The following is a 20,595-nucleotide window of genomic DNA, read 5'->3' as shown; positions in this document are numbered from 1 at the left end:
AGCATGTCAAAGAAAGTAGATTATAATCCTAGGTCATCTTAAAGGTACTTGGTAATATTGCTGCTCGTTTGTGGTATTTAAAGACCTTGAAGATGGCTATGACTAGGCATTTCTATGGGTATACGGCTATGAAACTTTCCAAGAACAGATAAGCTTTCTGAATCCATTCTCAGCTATTCATAGTATTAATAAACATATAAACCTGTAACTACCATAGATTTTAAATTTTTATGAGCTTTCTGAGATGTTAAATATAGTGGTTAAAAATGGAGACGTTTCTTCATATTTGAAAATTTTAAGCAACACAGGTATTAATTCAAATTAGACCTTTTCTTTTAAATTTATTTAAATACCCTTTTTTTTATGTCCAAAGATTAAAATTGCATAGTTAGAGGATGATCTGAAATCCTCTATTTATTGCAGAATAAACTACCTCACTCACTACTAAATATTTCATTAGAGATGTGGTTGTTTGATAGAAGATTCTCAGCCTTACCATATAGCCTAGATTTGAGTCCTGACTTGAGCAAGTCCCTTAACTTCTCTGTTCTTGTTTCTTTACACTTAAAATATGGTTGGTGGTACAACCTACCTGTTGAGATTGTTATGAAAATTAACGAGAGGGGATGGTTGTGTTATGAAGCATAAAGTACTAATAAATATTTGTCGTTTTTATTTTACCTACACTCAAAAGGATACCATTTAGCCTATTAACTCATTACATATTTATCCATGTCTTGTATATGACAATCTTTGTGTAATACAAACCAAGTCATATAAACCAGTGGTTTAAGGTTTACTAAGTCTGGGCCCTTGCCCTCAAAAGAACTCACACCCGAGTAGAGAAAGGAGACAATAGGGTAATAGGCAGTTGTGTTTTATGGTATGATAAGGACTCTGACAGAGTTCAACAGAGAGGTACTTGATCCAAGATCTAGAGGTGTGGATGCCTAAGGCAGGCCCTAAAGTTCTGGAGAAGCTTATCCTGGAGGGAAAAGGAGACAGGGCTTGGAGAAGGGGGACATTGGTAGAACCAAGCACGAGACTATGGCTGAATAAGTGGGAGTCGGGATGCTGAGGGCTGAGGCCATGAGAAGCAAGCAGCAGCTAGCTCGTGAAATCTCTGTGATGTGTTAGGGAAATTTGACATTATCTTCAAAACTCTGAAGTCAATGAAGGGTTTGAATCAGGAGGTTTTTAAATGTTTTCATTTTTTATTTTTTAAAGCTTATTATTTGAGAGAGAGAGGAAGTGCATGCACACGCACAGGATGGGCAGAGAGAGGAGAGAGGAGAGAGGGGAGAGAGAGAGAGAGAGAGAGAGAGAGAGAGAGAGAGAGAATATCCCAAGCAGGTTCTGTACTGTCAGAACAGAGTCTGATGCGGGGCTCGAACTCATGAAATGTGAGATCATGACCTGAGCAAAATCAAGAGGTGGAGCCACCCAGGTGCCCCCAGGAGGTTGTTTTTTAAAAATCACTCATGCAAACTGGAGAATAAATTAGAGTGAGTAGAAACAGAATCCAGGAGACTATTCAGTAATCCGGGCAAGAGTTGATGACAGACAACAAGTTGATTCCTGAATGAACAAATTGCCTAAATAAATTTCAGCAGTAGCACTAAGGCAAGACAGAAGCAGGAATCTTGAGATATTTTGTAGGTGGAATAGGAGGACTCGGTATCTTAATAAATGGGGGAAGGGAGCTGTGAGTGATGGCCAGGAATCTGACTGGCACTGCTAAGTGGGTTAGCCATTAACTGAGCTGGGAGCTCAGTAGAGGAGCAGCCTTGTGGCAAAGGTATTGGGTTCTCTTTCTTGGCATATTGATTTTGAGGTGCCTGTGGGCCACAAAGGAGGAGATTCCAGTAGGGAGTTTGCGTGGCTCCAGGATTCAAGAGGGAGGTAAGGGTGGGGTCTTGAACACATGAGGATATAGCTGAACTTATTGAAACAGATGAGATGACTTAGCACAGGATTGAAAATGGAACCCTGAGGAGTAGCAACACTGAAGGGGAGGACAGATGAAGGAACATGTGTAAAAGACTAAGGGGGAGGAGGAATCACAGAAGTGAAAGAAAACCAGAAAGGAGTATTATGGTAATTGAGGGAGGAGCACTTTCAGCAGGAAGGAATGCTCAATCCAAAGATAAGGATGAAGGATCCGTTAGATTTGCCCCCCAAATAGGCAGTATTGTAGTGCATCGAAGAGTACCGTTTGGTGAGGAAATGAAGATTTGACAATGAAAGTTGTTGCAAGAAGCCAGCCTCTAAAGGGAAAGAGAAATAGGGGGACAGATCCAGAGACACATAAGAGGAAGTGAGGTTTTAGCTTTTCTTTTCTTTTTTAACCCCTTTAGGGTACAAGAACTAATCATGACTAAATGCTTGTGGGAAGGGGGGCGCCTGGGTGGCTCAGTCGGTTAAGCGTCCGACTTCGGCTCAGGTCATGATCTCGCAGTCCGTGAGTTCGAGCCCTGCGTCGGGCTCTGTGCTGACAGCTCAGAGCCTGGAGCCTGTTTCAGATTCTGTGTCTCCCTCTCTCTCTCACCCTCCCCTATTCATGCTCTGTCTCTCTCTGTCTCAAAAATAAATAAAACGTTAAAAAAAATTAAAAAAAATGCTTGTGGGAAGGAATCAATGGATTGAAGGGTTATTGAACAGATAGGAGACAGAGGGGCTAATTGATCAAGCAGAGCCATAGGAGCACAGAGGGAATGAGAAGCATCCTTCTTCCTTTCCCGTGAGAAAGAGGGGAAAGGGGGTGTTTAGCGATTATGGTGGTAGTGACAGCAGCAGAAGACTGCAGAGGTTCCTGTCCAGTTCTTGTTTTTAACTATGACTAAGGAAGCAAGATCATTTACTGAGAGTGGGAGGTAGCGGAGAATGAGAGGGTAGGACTATGCTGGATTTTGAAAGGAGGAGTAGTTGTACGCAGAAATCCACCTGAAAGGTCCAGATCTTCCTAGCATCTCAGCATTTATTTAGAAATCGGAACTCATAGTGGCGCCTGGGTGGCTCAGTCGGTTGAGCGTCCAACTCTTGATTTTGGCTCAGGTCATGATCCTAGGGTTGTGGGATCGAGCCCCATGTAGGGCTCTATGCTGAGTGAGCATGGAGCCTGCTTAAGATTCTCTCTCTCTCTCTCTCTCTCTCTCTCTCTCTCTCTCTCTCTTTCTCTCTCTCTCATAAGTAATAAAATAAAAATTGGAACTTGTGTAGTCCCCTTAGCAAGCGTGTGAACATTGACGGTTAGGCTAGATGGAAATGTCTTACCTGGTTGGGTGTCCTCTTCCTCTCACTCCTTAGGCTTGCTCCCGGAAGCTATTAGCTCAAGCTAAAGTGAGATTTTTAAGAGAGGGTAGTTCTGGTGTCTGGGCTCGCGGCAAGCGCCTCCAGCAGAGAGACGGTGCTCGGCATTACAAATACTGCCTTCTTCGTGGGTTGTTTATGTGAAGTTTTTATCAGCACATTTCCCTACTTCTCATAGCGGATAAATCTCCAGTTTATTGACCTCTTCGTTTTCACTGCAGACTTACAGCCCTAATTATAAAGTCTCAAATTAGTGGAAGTCGACAGGACACTGACTCGGATTAGGTTTACTACCTGTCAGCAGCCAAACTATGCCCAACTTCGGCTTTTATTCCTAGGAAATTGTGTTACACATCAAGAGACATCTGTGAGGAATTCTGTCTTGGCTATCTTAAGTTTTCTCTTCCAGTTCTGAAGACAGATTTTAAGCACTTCTGATCCCACCTCTGTTGGTCAGAGAACCCAAACTAACACAAGTAGGTGTATTCTTTATCACGTGACCTAGCACCTCTATTCCCCAGCCATGGTTTACTGTACCAAGGGGTGGGCACCTGACCAAGAAAGACTAATCTCTTAGTTGGCATTATTCTACTTATGCCCTGGTGCAAAAAGAAACCGCACCAGTGAGGTGGTTTCCGAAGAAATCTGGAAATAGGAAATAGTCCTCTCCCATCCTTCAAGTGTTCAGTCCTGTGAGGAGGGAGGGAGATAAGAGAAGTGACTATACTTGAAAGTCTTTGAAATAAATTACTTCTTTAATTTCTCCCTTAGGTGCCTGATTTTCCCTCCTAGGCACCGTTCGCTCTAATAGTTTTTTAATTGTAAGGAGGCACATGCTGCGTGAGCTACAGACTGAGCCTATGTGAATAGATGTTAGTGTTAAAAATCAAATAAAATATGTGGCAAAATGAATCTGACACACTTAATGGCTTGCATAATTGTTATTGTGCTGCATGGTAAGTAAGGCTTCAATGATAAACAGTTTCCATAAATTACTGTAATTATTACTTTCAGTAACTCAGCATTTCTGGGGTCAGTTGGAGGAAGTGTGGTTGTGGTAAGGGCAAGAATGCAGATTTATAATGCACAGTCTCCCCTGCCACGCCCCCCATGCCAGAGGTAGGCATGGGGTTGTGGGAGGAGGGTATGCTACCAGTGTTCTAGTCACCTCTCCCTTATTTCAGAGAAACCGGGGCTAAGGGAGGTGATGTAACCAGCAAGGGCACACGGCTAATTAGCAGCAGGCCTAGGATTCACATCCGAGCATACTGAACCCGAAGTCTCAAACTCATAACACTTAATATCAAAGCAGTTACATTTTCAGTACATATAAAAAGCAATGTAAGTGTGAATGCGAAAGATGTTTGGAGAAAGGTACTTACTTGTATCTGAAACTAAATCACAGATCTGAGTCTTTCTTTTTTTCCTATAGGTTGACCAGATTGGTTTCTTGCCAAATGTAAAAGAATAGATTTTATATGTGGAGGAAAAGAATGGGGTGGGGGGGTAATTTAGGAACCTAAGAGCACCTAAGGGCAGGTCTAGGAAATGTTCTGTAATCTACAGGAGAAGAAAGTAGGCGGTGGCATAGGGCATAGGGCTGTTGAAGGACTTTCCAGAAAGACTTGCCTTCCAAAAACTATGGCCAGGAAATACCATAGCATCTGTGCCCCTGCTGGAGTGTGCTTAGGTACTGCTGCGGGGGCCCCGGTGATGGGGAGAAGCCGGACAGGCTCCAGGGCACTTAGGAAAATGGAACAGGCTATGCTAATGCACAGTGCCCTGACTGTGGGCACCAGGTCTTTTACCCCAGATCACTAAATCATGGAAAGTGATCGTAATTCCTTAAACTGCTAGGGCTGATTGGCTGCATTGGTGTCAGGGGAGGGGCGGCTGTGGCGTGGAGATGAGAGGCAGGGCCAAACTAAAACTGGGAGGCGGGTGTCGCACTAATTTAGCAGTTTGGTAGCCTGCTGACCAATTAGCCTGTCTCCTCGAGCTTGGAGGGGCAAACCAGGAATTGGGTGAAATGATAAAGAACGTGGAAAGATAGGTACAAGAAAAAATTTAAAACCAGGTCACCATTAGGTCCCTTTAAAGTCTGAGAATTTGGGGCGCCTGGGTGGCGCAGTCGGTTAAGCGTCCGACTTCAGCCAGGTCACGATCTCGCGGTCCGTGAGTTCGAGCCCCGCGTCGGGCTCTGGGCTGATGGCTCAGAGCCTGGAGCCTGTTTCCGATTCTGTGTCTCCCTCTCTCTCTGCCCCTCCCCCATTCATGCTCTGTCTCTCTCTGTCCCAAAAATAAATAAACGTTGAAAAAAAAAAAATTTAAAGTCTGAGAATTTGTTTTGTTCTTCATTATCTGGGGCTCTATTTTTAAAAAACCCAAATGAGGCTTTTTTTTTTTTAAGTGGAAAAAATTGGTACTGGGAAAGCTTCTTAAAAGGCAGATTTAGTTTTTATTATCTCTTGCTATAGCAGCTTTGCGGCAGCATTAGTAGATGTTCAAGAAGTGTTTTGATTAACTTGCTCTTAGTTTTAACCTTTCTGTTATACATTTAAGAGTTTGACTACTTTGGATATATATCTTCACATCTGGGATATAGCCTGGTATTTACCAACTAGCCGTTCGCCCTGTTGTTCCCCTCCTCCCTGAGTCACCTCTGTGGTTGTGATTTCTCTCTGTGTGTCCCTCCTGTCCGCCACTGGGCAGTGTACACACTGGCCTGGATCCCTGAACACCACTGTCATTGTCACTCTCATGTAATGTACTTACCATATAACTGACATTGGTTATCTCCTTATAAGCACTTTATATTGTACAAATCATTGCACTGTATTTTGCCTTATTTGGTCCTGCCAGCAAAATAGACATGAAACTCTGGCAGAGGCAGGCTCTGTACCCGCTCCATTTTATACTTTATGTATGTTCTCAGTTTCTGTAACAGGCTTCTAAGACCGGTATGATTTCTACTTTTACAATAAAGAAGTTAAGCTCCAAGAGATTTAGTAACCTTACCAAATTAAAGTCATATCACTAAGGAGGCAAATAGTTAGCAGTTAGGTGCTCAGACTCTAGTTTCTAATCCCAGTCTGTTACCTACTAGTTGTAACACTCTGGGCAGTTTCTTACCACCTCTCTGTCTCAGTTTCCTCATCTGTAAAACGGGAAATGATAGTATCTGCTTCGTAGGGTTGTTGTGGGCATTAAATGAATGTGTGTATCTATAGCTCTTAGAACAGTATCTGATACATGAGTATGATAAGGCTATGTTGCCTGTTATAGGAAATCATATATTCACATTCAAATCTAAGTCATTAGACTATAAAAACAATACAATTAAGTTAAATAAGCGGTGTTTTCATTTTACATATTAGAAAGCTGAAGCTCAAAGAGGTTAAGTAATTTAAATGGCAAAATACAGTTTTCTTAATACTATAATACATTAAATCAGTTTGTACTACATTATTGTATAAGTTAAGTTAAAGAGTAGTTACAAGGGACGTTTGGGTGGCTCAGTTGGTTGAGCGTCCTACTTCGGCTCAGGTCATGATCTCACAATTCGTGAGTTTGAGCCCCGCATCCAGCTCTGTGCTGACAGCGCAGTCTGCTTCAGATCCTCTCCTCTCCTGCTACTCCTCCTTCTCCTCCTTCTCCTCTCCTGCCACTCCCCATGCACACGCATGCTTGAGCACGCGTGCTCTCTCTCTCTCAAAAATAAACATTTAAAAAATAAAGAGTAGTAAACAATATTAGGAAATTGAATCCAGCAATATAGAAAAAAAGAATAATGTACAACTAAGTGGGCTTTATCCCAAGTGTGCAACGCTAATTTAGCACTCAAAAACCAGTCAGTGTAGGGGCACCTGGGTGGCCCAGTCCGTTGAGCATCTGACTCTTGATTTCAACTCAGGTCATGATCCCAGGGTTGCTGGGTTGAGCCCAGTATCAGGCTCCATGCCGAGCGTAGAGCCTGCTTAAGATTCTCCTCTCTTTCCCCCGCCCCACCCCGCCTCCCTCTTTCCCTTGCACTCTTTCTCTAAAATGAAAACAAAAACCAAAAAAACCCCAGTGTAATTTAGCATATTAATGAATAAACAACAACAAAAAAACTGATCCCAATTATCCATGCAGAAGCATTTGACAAAATTCAACATCCTTTCATGACAAAAATGCTTAACAAACTAGCATATGTGGAAACTTCCTCAATCTGATAAAGGACATTTATAAAGAACCTACAGCTAGTATCATGTTTAATGGTGAAAGATTGACTACTTTCTCCTTAAGATCAGGAACCAGGCAAAGATATTTACTGTTTTTATGCATATGTGCATTAAACATATCATTTGTTCCTTTATTTCTGATTATAAAAAATTTATGTTCTTTGTGGATAATTCTGAAAGTTAACAAAGTGCCAAAGAATTAAAAATGACTCATAAATCCACAAGCCAGATATCTAGACACACGTGTGTTATAAATGTAATCAGGGCCATGCCAGTTTATGAATTTTCTTTTTAATTTATCCACACATTGTAAGCATCTTCCCGTATGATTAAATTTTTTCCTTTTACTTTTAATGGCTAGTGTGCCTTTGGCTTGTTCCATGATTTAACCCGCTGTCTGAATCCAGGTTTTCCCGTGACAAAATTCATAACACACTGCTACTAACGGGGCTTTACCAAACTCGTCCTTTAGGACGAACACCTTCTACTTGAGTTCTAGGATGTCATCGTGGTCTTCTTTTTTCTGGCTCTTTCATTAGCTTTTACTGATTGTGCGTCTTGTCTTTGACCCCTTGTGATAATCGTAAAGCTGTGCTAATATGATAGCTACTAGCCATGTATGAATACTGAAGTTTTAATTAAAATGACGTACAAGTTAAACGTCCGTTTCTTAGGTGCTCTCAATGCTCGGTGGCCACATGTGGGTAGTGGCTACTGTATTTGGCAGCACAGATACAGCGTTTTCCATTTTCACAGAAAGGTCTGTTGGATAGTTCTGTTGCTGTCAGAGGACATGCCGTTGTAAGGAACAGAAACTCCACGGAGCTCAAAACAAGGGGCTTGTGCTGAAAAACTGCAGGAAAAGGACAAGGACGAGAACTGCAGGAGGTGCAGCTACTCTCTGCCCTTCTTCGGGCCCAAAAACTCTTCTCTTGCTCCTTCACATCTGCTCCATCCTTCTCTCTGGATACCAGCTTCTTCCTCTGCCCTGCCATGACTTCTGCATGGAGGTGGTTCTGATTTATCATGACAAATGTGGCCTCAACTCTGACTTTATAACTCTAATCAACTGACTGGTCTCCTTATATCTCTTAGTACACATTCCCCAGGTATCTGGCTCAAACCACATAGATTGGTTCCTCGTCTACCCCAGGTTCTATGTCTGTCTTCTCTTTTGTCTTCCCTCTCCTTTTTTTCAGCTTTATTAAGGTATAGCGGACAAAAATTGCTTACATTTGAGGTGTGCAACATGATAATTTTGATATATTTATACACTGAAATAACTACCATAATCAAGCAAATTAATGTATCCATTTCTTCACATACTTTTTTTTGAGAACAATTAAGATTTACTTACTCTTAGAAAATTTCAAGTATATAATACAGTATTAGTAACTGTAGTCACCATGCTGTACATTTGATCTCTAGAACATACTCTTCCTGTAGCTGAAACTTTGTATCCTTTGACCAACATTTCCCCGTTCTCTCCCAGTCCCGCTCCAGTCCCCCTTAACTACCTGTCTACCCTCTGCTTCTATGAGTTCTGCTTTTTTAGATTCTACGTATAAATGAGATCGTGCAGTGTTTGTCTTTCTGTGTCTGGCTTATTTCACTTAGCATAATGTCCTTCAGGTTCATCACTGTTGTTGTAAATGACAGGATTTCCTTCTTTATTAAGGCTGAATAATATTCCTGTGTGTGTGTGTGTGTACACCACATTTTCCTTATCCATTCATCAACTGATGGATGCTGGTTGTTTCTCTATCTTGGCTTTTAAGAATAGTGCTACATTGAACATGGGAGTGCAGATAACCATTCAAGACAATGCTTTGATCTCCTTTGAGTAAATACCCATAAGCAGGATTGTTGGGTCATATAGTTCTATTTTTAGTTTTTTGGGTAACCTTCATACCTTTTTCTGTAATGGCTATACCAGTTTACATTCCCAGGGAGAAGGGTTCCCTCTTCTCCACATCCTTGCCAACACTTATTTTTTGTCTTTTTGATAAAAGCCATTCTAACAGCTGTGAGGCGATGGCACATTCTGGTTTTGATTTCCATTTTCCTGATGATTAGTGATATGAGCATCTTTTCATGTACCTGTTGGCTGTTTGTATGTTTTCTTTTCAGAAATGTCTTTTCAAGTCCTTTGCCCTTTTTAAAATCAGGTTGTTTTCTTGCTCTTGAATTGTTTTAGTTCCTTATATTTTTTGGATATTAATCCCTTATCTGATATATGGTTTACGTACCCATTTTGTAGGTTGTCTCTTCACTCTGTTGATTGTTTCCTTTGCTGTGCACAAGCTTTTTAGTTTGATGCAGTCACATTCGTCTGTCTTTGCTTTTGTTGCCTGTGCTTTTGGAATTATATCCAAAAATTTACTGCCCAGACCAAGATCAAGAAGCTTTTCTCCTATGTTTTCTTCTAGGAGTTTTACAGTTTGTCAGGTCTTATATTGAAGTCTTGAATCCATTTTGCATTGAATTTATATATGATGTGAAATAATGATCCAATTTAATTTTTCTGCCAATGGCTATCCAGTTTTCCCAGCACCATTTAAAAGGCCATCCTTGGGGCGCCTGGGTGGCGCAGTCGGTTAAGCGTCCGACTTCAGCCAGGTCACGATCTTGCGGTCCGTGAGTTCGAGCCCCGCGTCAGGCTCTGGGCTGATGGCTCAGAGCCTGGAGCCTGTTTCCGATTCTGTGTCTCCCTCTCTCTCTGCCCCTCCCCCGTTCATGCTCTGTCTCCCTCTGTCTCAAAAAAAATAAATAAATAAACGTTGAAAAAAAAATTTAAAAAAAAAATAAAAGGCCATCCTTTCTGCATTATGTATCTTGGTACCTTTGTCAAACATCAGTTGACTGTGAGTGTGTGGATTTATTTCTGGGTGCTCTATTATGATCCATTGGTCTGTGTCTTTTTATACCAGTACTATACTGTTTTGATTACTAAAGCTTTGTAGTATATTCTAAAATCACACAGTGTGAGGGGCCTGGGTGGCTCAGTCGGTTAAGCATCCAACTTCAGCTCAAGTCATGATCTTATGGTTTGTGAGTTTGAGCCCTTCGTTGGGCTCTGTGCTGACAGCTCAGAGCCTAGAGCCTGCTTCAGATTCTTTATCTCCTTCTCTCTCTGCCCCCTCCCCTGCTCACACACACTCTCTCTCTCTCTCTCAAAAATAATAAACATTAAAAAAAAAAAAATTCCTGGAGGGGCGCCTGGGTGGCTCAGTCGGTTGAGCGTCCGACTTCAGCTCAGGTCATGATCTCGTGGTTTGTGAGTTCAAGCCCTATGTCGGGCTCTGTGCTGACAGCTTGGAGCCTGGAACCTGCTTCGGATTCTGTGTCTCCTTCTCTCTCTGCCCCTCCCCCACTTGTGCGCTCTCTCTCGCTCTGTCAAAAATAAATAAATGTAAAAAAAAAAAAAAGAAAAATTAAAAAAATTCCTGGGGCGCATGGGTGGCTCAGTTGGTTAAGCTTCCAACTCTGGCTTAGGTCACAATCTCACGGTTCATGGGTTTGAGTCCCGTGTTGGGCTCTGTGCTGACAGCTCAGAGCCTGGAGCCTGCTTTGGATCCTGGGTCTCCCTATCTGCCCTCTCCCCTGGTTGTGCTCTCTTAAAAATAAACGTTAAAATTGTGTTGTTGTTTTTTTTAAATAACACAGTGATGCCTTCATCTTTTTTCTTCTTGCTGGAGATTGATTTTGCTTTGGCTATGTAGGGTCCTTTGTGATTCCATATGAATTTTAGGGTTTTTTCTGTTTCTATGAAAAATGCCATTGGAATTTTGATAGGGATTGCACTGAATATGTAGATTTCTATAGATAGTATGGACATTTTAACAATATTAATTCTTCCAACCTATGAATTCAGGATATCTTTCCATTTATTTGTGTCTTCTTCCATCAGTGTTGTATAGTTTTCAATATACAGATATTTTCCCTCCTTGGCTAAATTTATTCTGAAGTATTTTATTGTCTTTGATAAAGATGTCCATTCTCACCAGTTGTATTTAGTATGGTACTAGAAGTCCTAGCAAGTTCCATATACCAAAAAATAAACATGAAATGTTTGGACTAGAAAGAAACTTTCTTCATAGATGGCATGATTATCTATCTATGTAGAAATGCCCAATATATGTACAAGAAAGCTCCTAGAACTAATGGATGATTTCAGCAGGACACAAAGTCACCTTTTAAAAAATCACTTTTATTTCTATATATATATATGTTAACAATGAACATTAGGAAATCACAAAACGTTTTAAAGTACCATTCATAATAGCTCCAAAAGCAAAAACAAATAAAAATAAAAATAAAAACTGCCTAAATATACACCTAGCAAAATATATGTAGGATCTGTTTGCTGAAAACTACAAAACACTGATCAAAGATGACCAAAATAAATGAAGAAATACTGTGTGGATTAGAAGACTTAATACTGTTTAGATGTGAATTCTCCTCAAATTGACCTATGGATTTAATGCAATTTCAATCAAAATCTAACTAGATTTTTTTATAGATGTAGCTGATTCCAAAATTTACATCGAAAGCTAAAATGAGAATAACTGAAACAAAATTCAAAAAGAAACAAAGCTAAAGGACTCAAAATACCCGACTTTGAGACCTAATTACTATATAGCTAAAATATTTAAAACAGCCTCATATTTGGTGAAAAAAATAGGCATGTATTGCTGTAGAATAGAATGGAAAGTCTAGAAATAGGCACACAGTGATTTTCTTTCAGATGCAAAGATAATTTAGTGGAAAGGCTAATCTTTTCAATAAATGGTGCTGTTCCACCTGAACGTCTCCATACCATAAAAAACTAACTTCTATAAAAAAATTAACTCAGGGACACCTGGGTAGTTCAGTCAGTTAAGTGTCCGCCTCTTGATTTCAGCTCAGGTCATAATCTCATGATTGGTGAGATCAAGCCCTGCATCAGGCTCTGCACGGACAGCATGAAGCCTGCTTGGGATTCTCTATCTCTGCCCCTCCTCTCTCTCTTTTTCTCTCTCTCTCAAAATAAATAATAAACTTTAAAAAAATTAACTCAGAATTGATTGTAGACCTGAATGTGAAAGGTAAAACTATGGAACTCTTAGAAGTAAATGTAGAAGAAACTCTTTCTGTCCTAAGGTTAGATAAAGAGCTCTTAGTACACCCAAAGCACCATGCCCCCCCCACCAAAAAAATTCATAAATTGGCTTTCATCAAATTAAACACTTTTGCTCCATAAAGGATATTGTTTGAATGTAAAGAAGGTAAACAAATGGCAAATAAGCACACGAAGGGGTGCTCAACACCATTATCCATTAGAGAACTGGAAATTAAAACCACATTGAGATCCTATGACACATTTTTTAGAATGGCTGAATTTAAATACTGATATACCAGATGTTTGTGAGGATATGGAGCAGGTGGAACTCAAAAAAATGTTTACTTTGAGAGAGAGCGTGCATGCGAGGTCGGGGGATGATGCTGCAGAGAGAGAGGGAGAGACAGTGGGTCCCAAGCAGGCTCGATGATTGGGGAGAGCAGAGCCCAAGGCAGGGCTCGATCTCATGAACCTTAAGGTCATGACCTGAGAGCCAGAATTAGAATTGGACACTTAACCAGCTGAGCCACCCGTGTGCCCTTGGAGCAAGCGAACTCTTACACATTGCAGTTAGGACACTGGACAATTAGGCAGTTTTTTTAAAAAAGTAAACATTTTACACCTTGCATGTAATATACCAGTATTTTTCCTGGAGAAACAAACTCACGTTCACACAAAAACCTGTGTACAAATGTTTGTAGTAGCATTGTTCAGAATAACCAAAATCTTCAAAGAACCCAAATGCTCTTCAGTGGGTAAAAGGATAAGTATGGTATATCCACTCATTGGAGTAGATATTCAATAAAGGAACAAATAGTTGTATACATGCAACAGAATGGAGGAATCTCAAAAGAAGTAAGCGAAATAAAAGAAGCCAGTCTCATGGTTACATGCTGCATGATTCCAAGTACAAGACATTTCAGAAAAGGCAAATTATAGGAACAGAGAACAGATCAGTGGTTGGCAGGAGTTAGGGGGAAGTGGAAGGTCTGACCAAAAAAAGCATGTTGGAATTGTTATGTATCCTATTTGTGGAGATAGTAACTAGATGCTATATGCATATGTTAAAACTCATAGAACTGTAAGCCTAGAAGAGTGAATTCTACTGTATGTAAGGTTTTAAAAAATAAAAATGCTTCTCACTGTTATACATATGTCAAAGTTCATTTAGTGATACTTACCATTTGTGCATTTCCCAGTTTCTAAATTTTGCATCACCTAAAAATAAAAATTGAAAACAAACAGAAAACTGTTTGGAAGGTGGGAAAGAAACACTTAGGTGTTCTAATTAGAAAAACTGTACCCTAAAGTGTGAAAATATAATTGAATTTATTATGGCAAGAATCCGTTTATTTTCCTTTTTAGCACATAACCATGTTGTCTGTTTTCTTGACAATATTCTGTTGATTCAGTGTTTCTTACTTAATAATGATGGGTAGTTTCTAGCCACAAGCTAGATAAGAGCTCTTTTGTAATCTTTTTTTCCTCCCACATCAGTTCAGGTTCATCGTATCTCCCTTGTCTTTGCCTTTTACTCACAATTCTTTCTCTCATCTGTTGACAAGGGGAATCAAGTTAGGAAAAAATCTGTTTTGAGTGTTCTCTATGAATTTGTTATATTTAAGATTTAATTATAAATTATTTTTTGACAAGCAGAAGCTAGTCACATTATATTGGTTGTGATCATCTTTGGACTTTATAAAATAACAAACTTAACGGGGTTTTGTCTTAAACATTAGAGACCATTTGTGATTCTTTGATTTGAATGGATATATTTTAGCACTTTGCTGTGCATGACAGCATAGTAGATGATGTCATATTAAATTTAAATTGATCTCCTCTCAGTGTTTATCTTTAGCGCCTGTGCAATTTCTTCAGCACCAGAGAACCTTTCAGAGGCATTCTGTCAATACAGCTACCTGACAGTCATTTGTATTTGTAAACTGTGCATTTGACACCTGCTGGTCTCTGTTGCATTGGAGCTAGTGGGGAGCCAAAATGGGTGTACAATGAAGTTATTGGTTGGTACATCTCAGTGGGAGTTATTGAAGGGAAGAAACAACACTTGCAGGACCTCGGGAGAGAATAAAAAGAAACTAACAGCTATTCTTGGCTACCAAAAAATTGAGTCAATTCTACTGAAGTAAAGTGTTTATGGACCTGCATTGCAATTCTTGTAAGGGATATGAAGAAAGATTTCTGTTTAAAATATGTAATGAATTTTTAAAACACCAATATTTCAGTAAAAGACTGACAATTCATATAAGGAGAAATATTAATGAAAACAAGGAAAATGCTTAATTTCTGAAAAAATAGAAATTAAAATGCAGGTGTCTTTTATTTGTCAAAGTAGCAAAACAAATTTTAATAAAAAAACACATTGGCAAGCCTTCAAAAAACAGGTAGGCAAGTAGCAAAAATTGATGTTTTGTAGGTATAATTTGCCTACACTTTATCAAAAGTTCTTATTAACTCAACAGATTGTCCTCAACTTATGATGGTTTGACTTGGTTTTTTGCGTTACAGTGGTGCAAAATCAATACATTAAGTAGAAAGTGTACTTTGAATTTGGTCTTTTCTCAGGCTAGCGATCTGCACTAAGATACTCTTACGGTGCTGGCAATCAGCAGTGAGCTACACCTCCCAGTAAGCCTTGTGATCCCAGATGTCAACAACTGACACACTTATAGACATTCTGTACCCGTACAACCATTGTTTATCACTTTCAGTATAGAATTCAATAAGTTATATGAGATTTAAATACTTTGGTACAAAACAGGCTTTGTGTTAGATGATTTTGCTCAAGTAGGGTAATTTAAGTGTTCTGAACACATTTAAGGTAGGCTGGGTATTATTAAATGTGTTCTCCATTTAGGATTTTTCAATTTAGGATAGGTTTATTGTGCTGTATCCCCCTTGTAAGTCAAGGAAGATCTGTATTCCTGCTTTACTTGCTACAACCCAAGGAAATAATTACAAAGGAAAAAGGGGCGCCTGGATGGCTCAATCAGTTAAGCCTCTGACTCTTGGTTTCGGCTTAGGTCATGATCTTGTGGTTTCATGAGTTCAAGCCCCACATCAGGCTCTGTGCCAACAGTGCAGGGCCTGCTTGGGATTCTCTCTCCCCCCCTTCTCACCTCCCTTCTCCCCCTCTCCACGCTGTCTCCGTGTCTCTTAAAAAATTTTTAAAAACAGGAAAAAGGTGGATACATGAATCTGCTTAGCCTTGTAATCTGTTTTGCTACAATGCATGTTTTTGTACTGCAAATTTGCTTATAGCGTGACTGGTAATTAGGAAAAGGATGTTAATATAAGTAAGTTGTGTTCACATTATTTTCCTCCGAATGTTTTGAAGCCATCAAAGTTTTATTTTTTATTTTTTTTACCATTAAATATAATGTTTTAGTGGTATACAAAGACGTCCGCCCAACCCAAAAAGAGGAGAGGGGACAGTTTTATGACCTTGAGAAGTACTTTGCTTTTCACAATGTTAAGCTATCCAGTGAAGCTGCTGGTGTGGTTGAAGAAGTTGTGAAATTTTCCTTTGTGCTTAAGGAAGAAAAAACTCGAAAAAACTATACCCTGATTTAGATTATTTTGATAAAGTTGGTTCTACTGGCAGTGAATGCCTTCAAGGACTCAGTTAATATCTCAAAAAAGGACTTATAAGTTCCAGGTTAAAGCTACAGAGGATCCACCTGGCCGACACAGTGATAGAGGCTGAACAGTACTAGTAATTTTCTTTTTGAGGGAGAGCATACTCTCTGGATTGGGCAGGGGACGGGAAGGGGCAAAGGGAGGGAGAGAGAGCATCCTAAGCGTAAGGAGGCTCCATGCCCAGTCCAATAATGCCAGCCTCTATGTCACCACTATGAGATCATGACCTGAACCGAAATCAAGAGTCAGACACTTAACTGAGCCACCCAGGCGCCCCAATACAAAACTACGTAGTTGTAAGTGGTTAGCACCTAACACTATTTTTCCCTTAAGACTTGTTATTTTTAGTGATTCTGCAGAACATGAGTTTTAGTTACATAGATTAAGGAAAATATATAAATGTCCAACAATAAGGGATGGTTAAGTAAGTTTTAGGACAGCATCTTGATAGACTAATGCATCTGTTAAAATAAGCATCGGGAAATTTCTGTGCAACAAGTACAAGAATTAGAACACAAAACAGAGTATCCATATTTCATGATTACACTGTATAAAAATGTTTTCAGTATACCTGGCTTCTGATAGTTATGGTAAAATGATGGGGTTGTAGGTAAAATTTAAATAAAAAATGGGGAAGTTGGTAAAATATAGGTAAGTCCATTTTAACAGTTTAAGCTAAATTTTTATTTTACTTTGGTTTTAGAATTCCTGGAAAACTCAAGCAGTTTGTATTTGACTTACATTCTGGAAAATTGCACAGAGAATTCCATCATGGTCCGGATCCAACCGATATTGCCCCAGGACAGGTAGGACTCTTGTTTCTCAGTGGGAACTCTTTTTTTCTTTTTCAGTTAGCCTTGAAGAGGAACTAACCCTCTTGCACAGGCTTGAGTGTGTGCTTCTGAAAATCTTTATAAAGAAATTCTGAACAGACTGTAGATAATATATAAATTATATTCCTTTCAAAATTAATTTTTAAAATTGTGAAACTTCAGAAAAGTTGCAACGTGGACGGAACTGGAGAGTGTTATGCTAAGTGAAATAAGCCATACAGAGAAAGACAGATACCATATGTTTTCACTCTTATGTGGGTCCTGAGAAACTTAACAGGAACCCATGGGGGAGGGGAGGGAAAAAAAAAAAAAAAGAGAGGTTACAGTGGGAGAGAGCCGAAGCATAAGAGACTCTTAAAAACTGAGGGCTGCTGGGGGGTGGGAGGGAGGGGAGGGTGGGTGATGGGTATTGAAGAGGGCATCTTATGGGATGAGCACTGGGTGTTATATGGAAACCAATTTGACAATAAATTTCATATATTTAAAAAAAACAACTTAAAAAAAAAAGAAAAGTTGCAAGAATGGTACAATATAATTTCTTGATAAAGTGGTCTAGAGTACCTCCTTTATGGAATAGGAGTAAAAGGGTTAAATACAGTTGGCTTCAAATACAGAAGTTGGAGGTAAGAATTGGAAGTAGGTGGATCAGTGAAGAAATCAGTGGATTCCATTAACTGGTTAAGTCTTCCTCTGTGGCCAGGAGATTGACCACAATACAAAGAAAATAATGATTTGGTATTCTTGCTAAACCATCCTAAGCACCCTCACCAATATAGTATTCATAATTGCTCAAAACGTAAGGTTTAATGCAGCTTCTCATTTGAGATTTAGAATGCTTGACAGCTATTTATGAAAGTTTTTTATTTGCTTTTTATTGTGAAAATTTGACTATTTCTATGTTTCTGCTTTGTTAGGCACCCCTAAAATTGCATTTTTGATTCATTATTGATTTATATCATGTCTATTACCACAATGATACATAACAAAACTCACATTTCATATGCCCAGAACTTCACTATTTTGCCCAAGGAACCTCCACATAGAAAAATAAAAGCTAAGTCAATTTTTCTTAAAGAGTCAAATTACGTTCAGTGTCAAGAGTTCCCTGTAAGAATCCAATGATACGCTTTTTCCTTGAAGTCTGAGGTCAGATTTTATTTTGATAATTAAACAACTGTAGAAGCAAACGGTTTGTTGGCAATAACCCAAAGGCAATTATTTTCCTCAGGAAAGTAAGCCTGCTTAATATTTTATCAGATTAGGAAAAGATGTTACTTACCATTATTGTATACTTCTCCATTAGACAGTAAACCTACATTTTATAGTAATGTAAGTATGGCTTAAACCAAACATATATCTCAGTAAAAATATAAATAAAAAAGGTATTGGAGAAGGGGAACATGACAAAATAAAATGGGAACTTTGCAGATGTTGCTTTCCCAATTTAACGGGAATGAGTCTGTATCCAGAGTGTGTAACACAGGCATTATATGCCTCTGTTAACTACAGGGGATATTAAAACAAGGACTACATGTTTGTTCTTGAGGAGCTCATAATGTGGAGATAAAGGATAGTGTTAGATATCTGAAATTCTTAGAAGTCACACTTACAGTTCCACTGTGTATTTTTGTCTACTGTTGGTGCACAAGTATGGAGTATTTTCCTTCTTATGTCAACTAATTTCTGGCATCCAGGTAATTGTTAAAAGCTCTGTGAACAGAGTGGGTGCCTTTAATCCTCTTAGTGGTCATTTGTAGGACAGAAGGGTTTGGGACATAGTCACAGCCATGCGGCCTCTCCAGAATATTCTAGGAAAGCCCCTAGGTGGCAGGTATTGTGTTTCCTTCCAGTACACCCCAAGAACTGTCAACAGGTCCACAGTTAAGGGCTGTGTGGCACCCTTGCCCTGGGGAATCTGATGAGTAAGGGCATTTGAAATGGGGAAAGTAAGATTTCAAGCTTAACTCTGGTCTTTGGTACATAGTGATTATTGAGCAAATAATTATAAAACAACTACCATTCATCTACTCTTATTAAAATAGTGTAATTCCATAAAATATATTGCTATAAAATGTTTTATTCTTTCTCTTGTAGCAAGTCCAAGATGTAGCAAGCAGTCCACCTGAGAGCTCCTTCCAGAAATTAGCACCCAGCGAATATAGGTATACTTTATTGAGGGATCGAGATGAGCTTTAAAAACTTGAAAAACGATTTGCAAGCCTTTCAAACAGCAGCATCAACTTACGTGGTGGAAATAGTAAACCTATATTTTCATAATTCTATGTGTATTTTTATTTTGAATAAACTGAAAGAAGTTTTGGGTTTTTAATTTTTTTTTCTCCCCCTGACTCAAAATGCATTGTCATTTAATATAGCCTCTTTTTAAAAATCTGTTAGGGATAAAAAAAAATAATAAAAATAAAAACCAGAGGCCTATCTTTGCTTTAAATCTGTCCTGTAAAATTTTTATAAATCAAGTGAAAGGTGACATCGCCAGAAACATACCGTGAACTCGCACTGCTAGGTTAGGGAGGACTTAGGGATGTTTCCTGTGTGGTATGTGCTTTTCTTTACATATGATCAGTTCTGTTGGTATTTCATTATCACATTTCTCAAAGCTAAGAGGGTCTATATTCTGGATACGGGGAGGGGAATAAATGAAAATTTTCACACTGTGTACTGTGTTTTACTGATTGGTCGGATATTGCTTATGAAAATTCCATAGTGGTATTTTTTGGATTCTTAATATGTAACTTAAACATACTATGAAGAGGAGGAGAGCCATAAGCCAGAACATTTGGCAGGAACTGTCCTTACAAATTAAGAAAAAGAAAATGAAAAGTGTTATTAAATTTCTATGTGTTTGTCTAACAAAATGGCATATGGATGGCATTTAAAACTTTGAATTATACCTAAATCTGAGCTACTAGTGGAGCAGGCAGGTTACCACTGTTGAACCAGATCCCTTTTAAGGCTCCTCCTATCGTGACATGTTCATTTCCAAAGACAAAAACCAGCAGAGAAATTGTACTTCAATAATTCTAACCACCTTCTATCTTGTAGAGTCTTGTTCTGGATGTATAGATCAAAAACAAAGACAATAAGGCACATATGTTTTTAATTTTTTCCATTGTAAAATTGTTAGAGGACCTCCCCACTCTAGATTCCCTGATTTCCCAGGCCTGCAGTGTATAGTCAAATGGGTCCCTGTGCCAGGCCTCAATACTGCTAGGGAACAAAACCAGAGGGAGAGGCCCCTCAGTGTCATATCAGGAAGCCCAATGCCAGAGGACAGACAGGTTCAAAATTGGCTTTCCTCTGGGCCTGGGTTGGTGCTATAGGCCAAGAGTCATTTTATACTTGGAGTCTAAGTCAATCCCAGTTTGGGGAAAGATTATTTTTAAGCTTACAAGGCTGACATGTGCCATTATATGTAGTGTGTAATATATGTAACATCTTCCAATTCTTTTAA

The 20,595-nt window shown here is 39.2% G+C and overlaps 1 protein-coding gene across 1 annotated transcript in view; it reads left to right on the top strand.

Moving 5' to 3' along the window:
• ERP44 (endoplasmic reticulum protein 44) overlaps positions 1-19,452 on the top strand; it is a 95,077-nt gene extending 75,625 nt beyond the window's left edge. The window contains exons 11-12 of the mRNA XM_047066993.1: positions 16,994-17,096; positions 19,218-19,452. Coding sequence (XP_046922949.1) covers positions 16,994-17,096; positions 19,218-19,319 — 205 coding nt within the window. The 3' untranslated portion in view covers positions 19,320-19,452. The remainder of the gene's footprint in view (positions 1-16,993; positions 17,097-19,217) is intronic.
• The last annotated feature ends 1,143 nt before the right edge of the window (positions 19,453-20,595 follow it).

This window comes from Lynx rufus, unplaced genomic scaffold, assembly GCF_022079265.1.
Source record: "Lynx rufus isolate CCGP_SWC_20201006 ecotype Redwood Valley unplaced genomic scaffold, mLynRuf1.p SCAF_10, whole genome shotgun sequence".
Taxonomy (NCBI): Eukaryota; Metazoa; Chordata; class Mammalia; order Carnivora; family Felidae; genus Lynx; species Lynx rufus.
The sequence above is the reverse complement of the archived record's forward strand: the minus strand, read 5'-3'. Positions and strand labels throughout refer to the sequence as shown.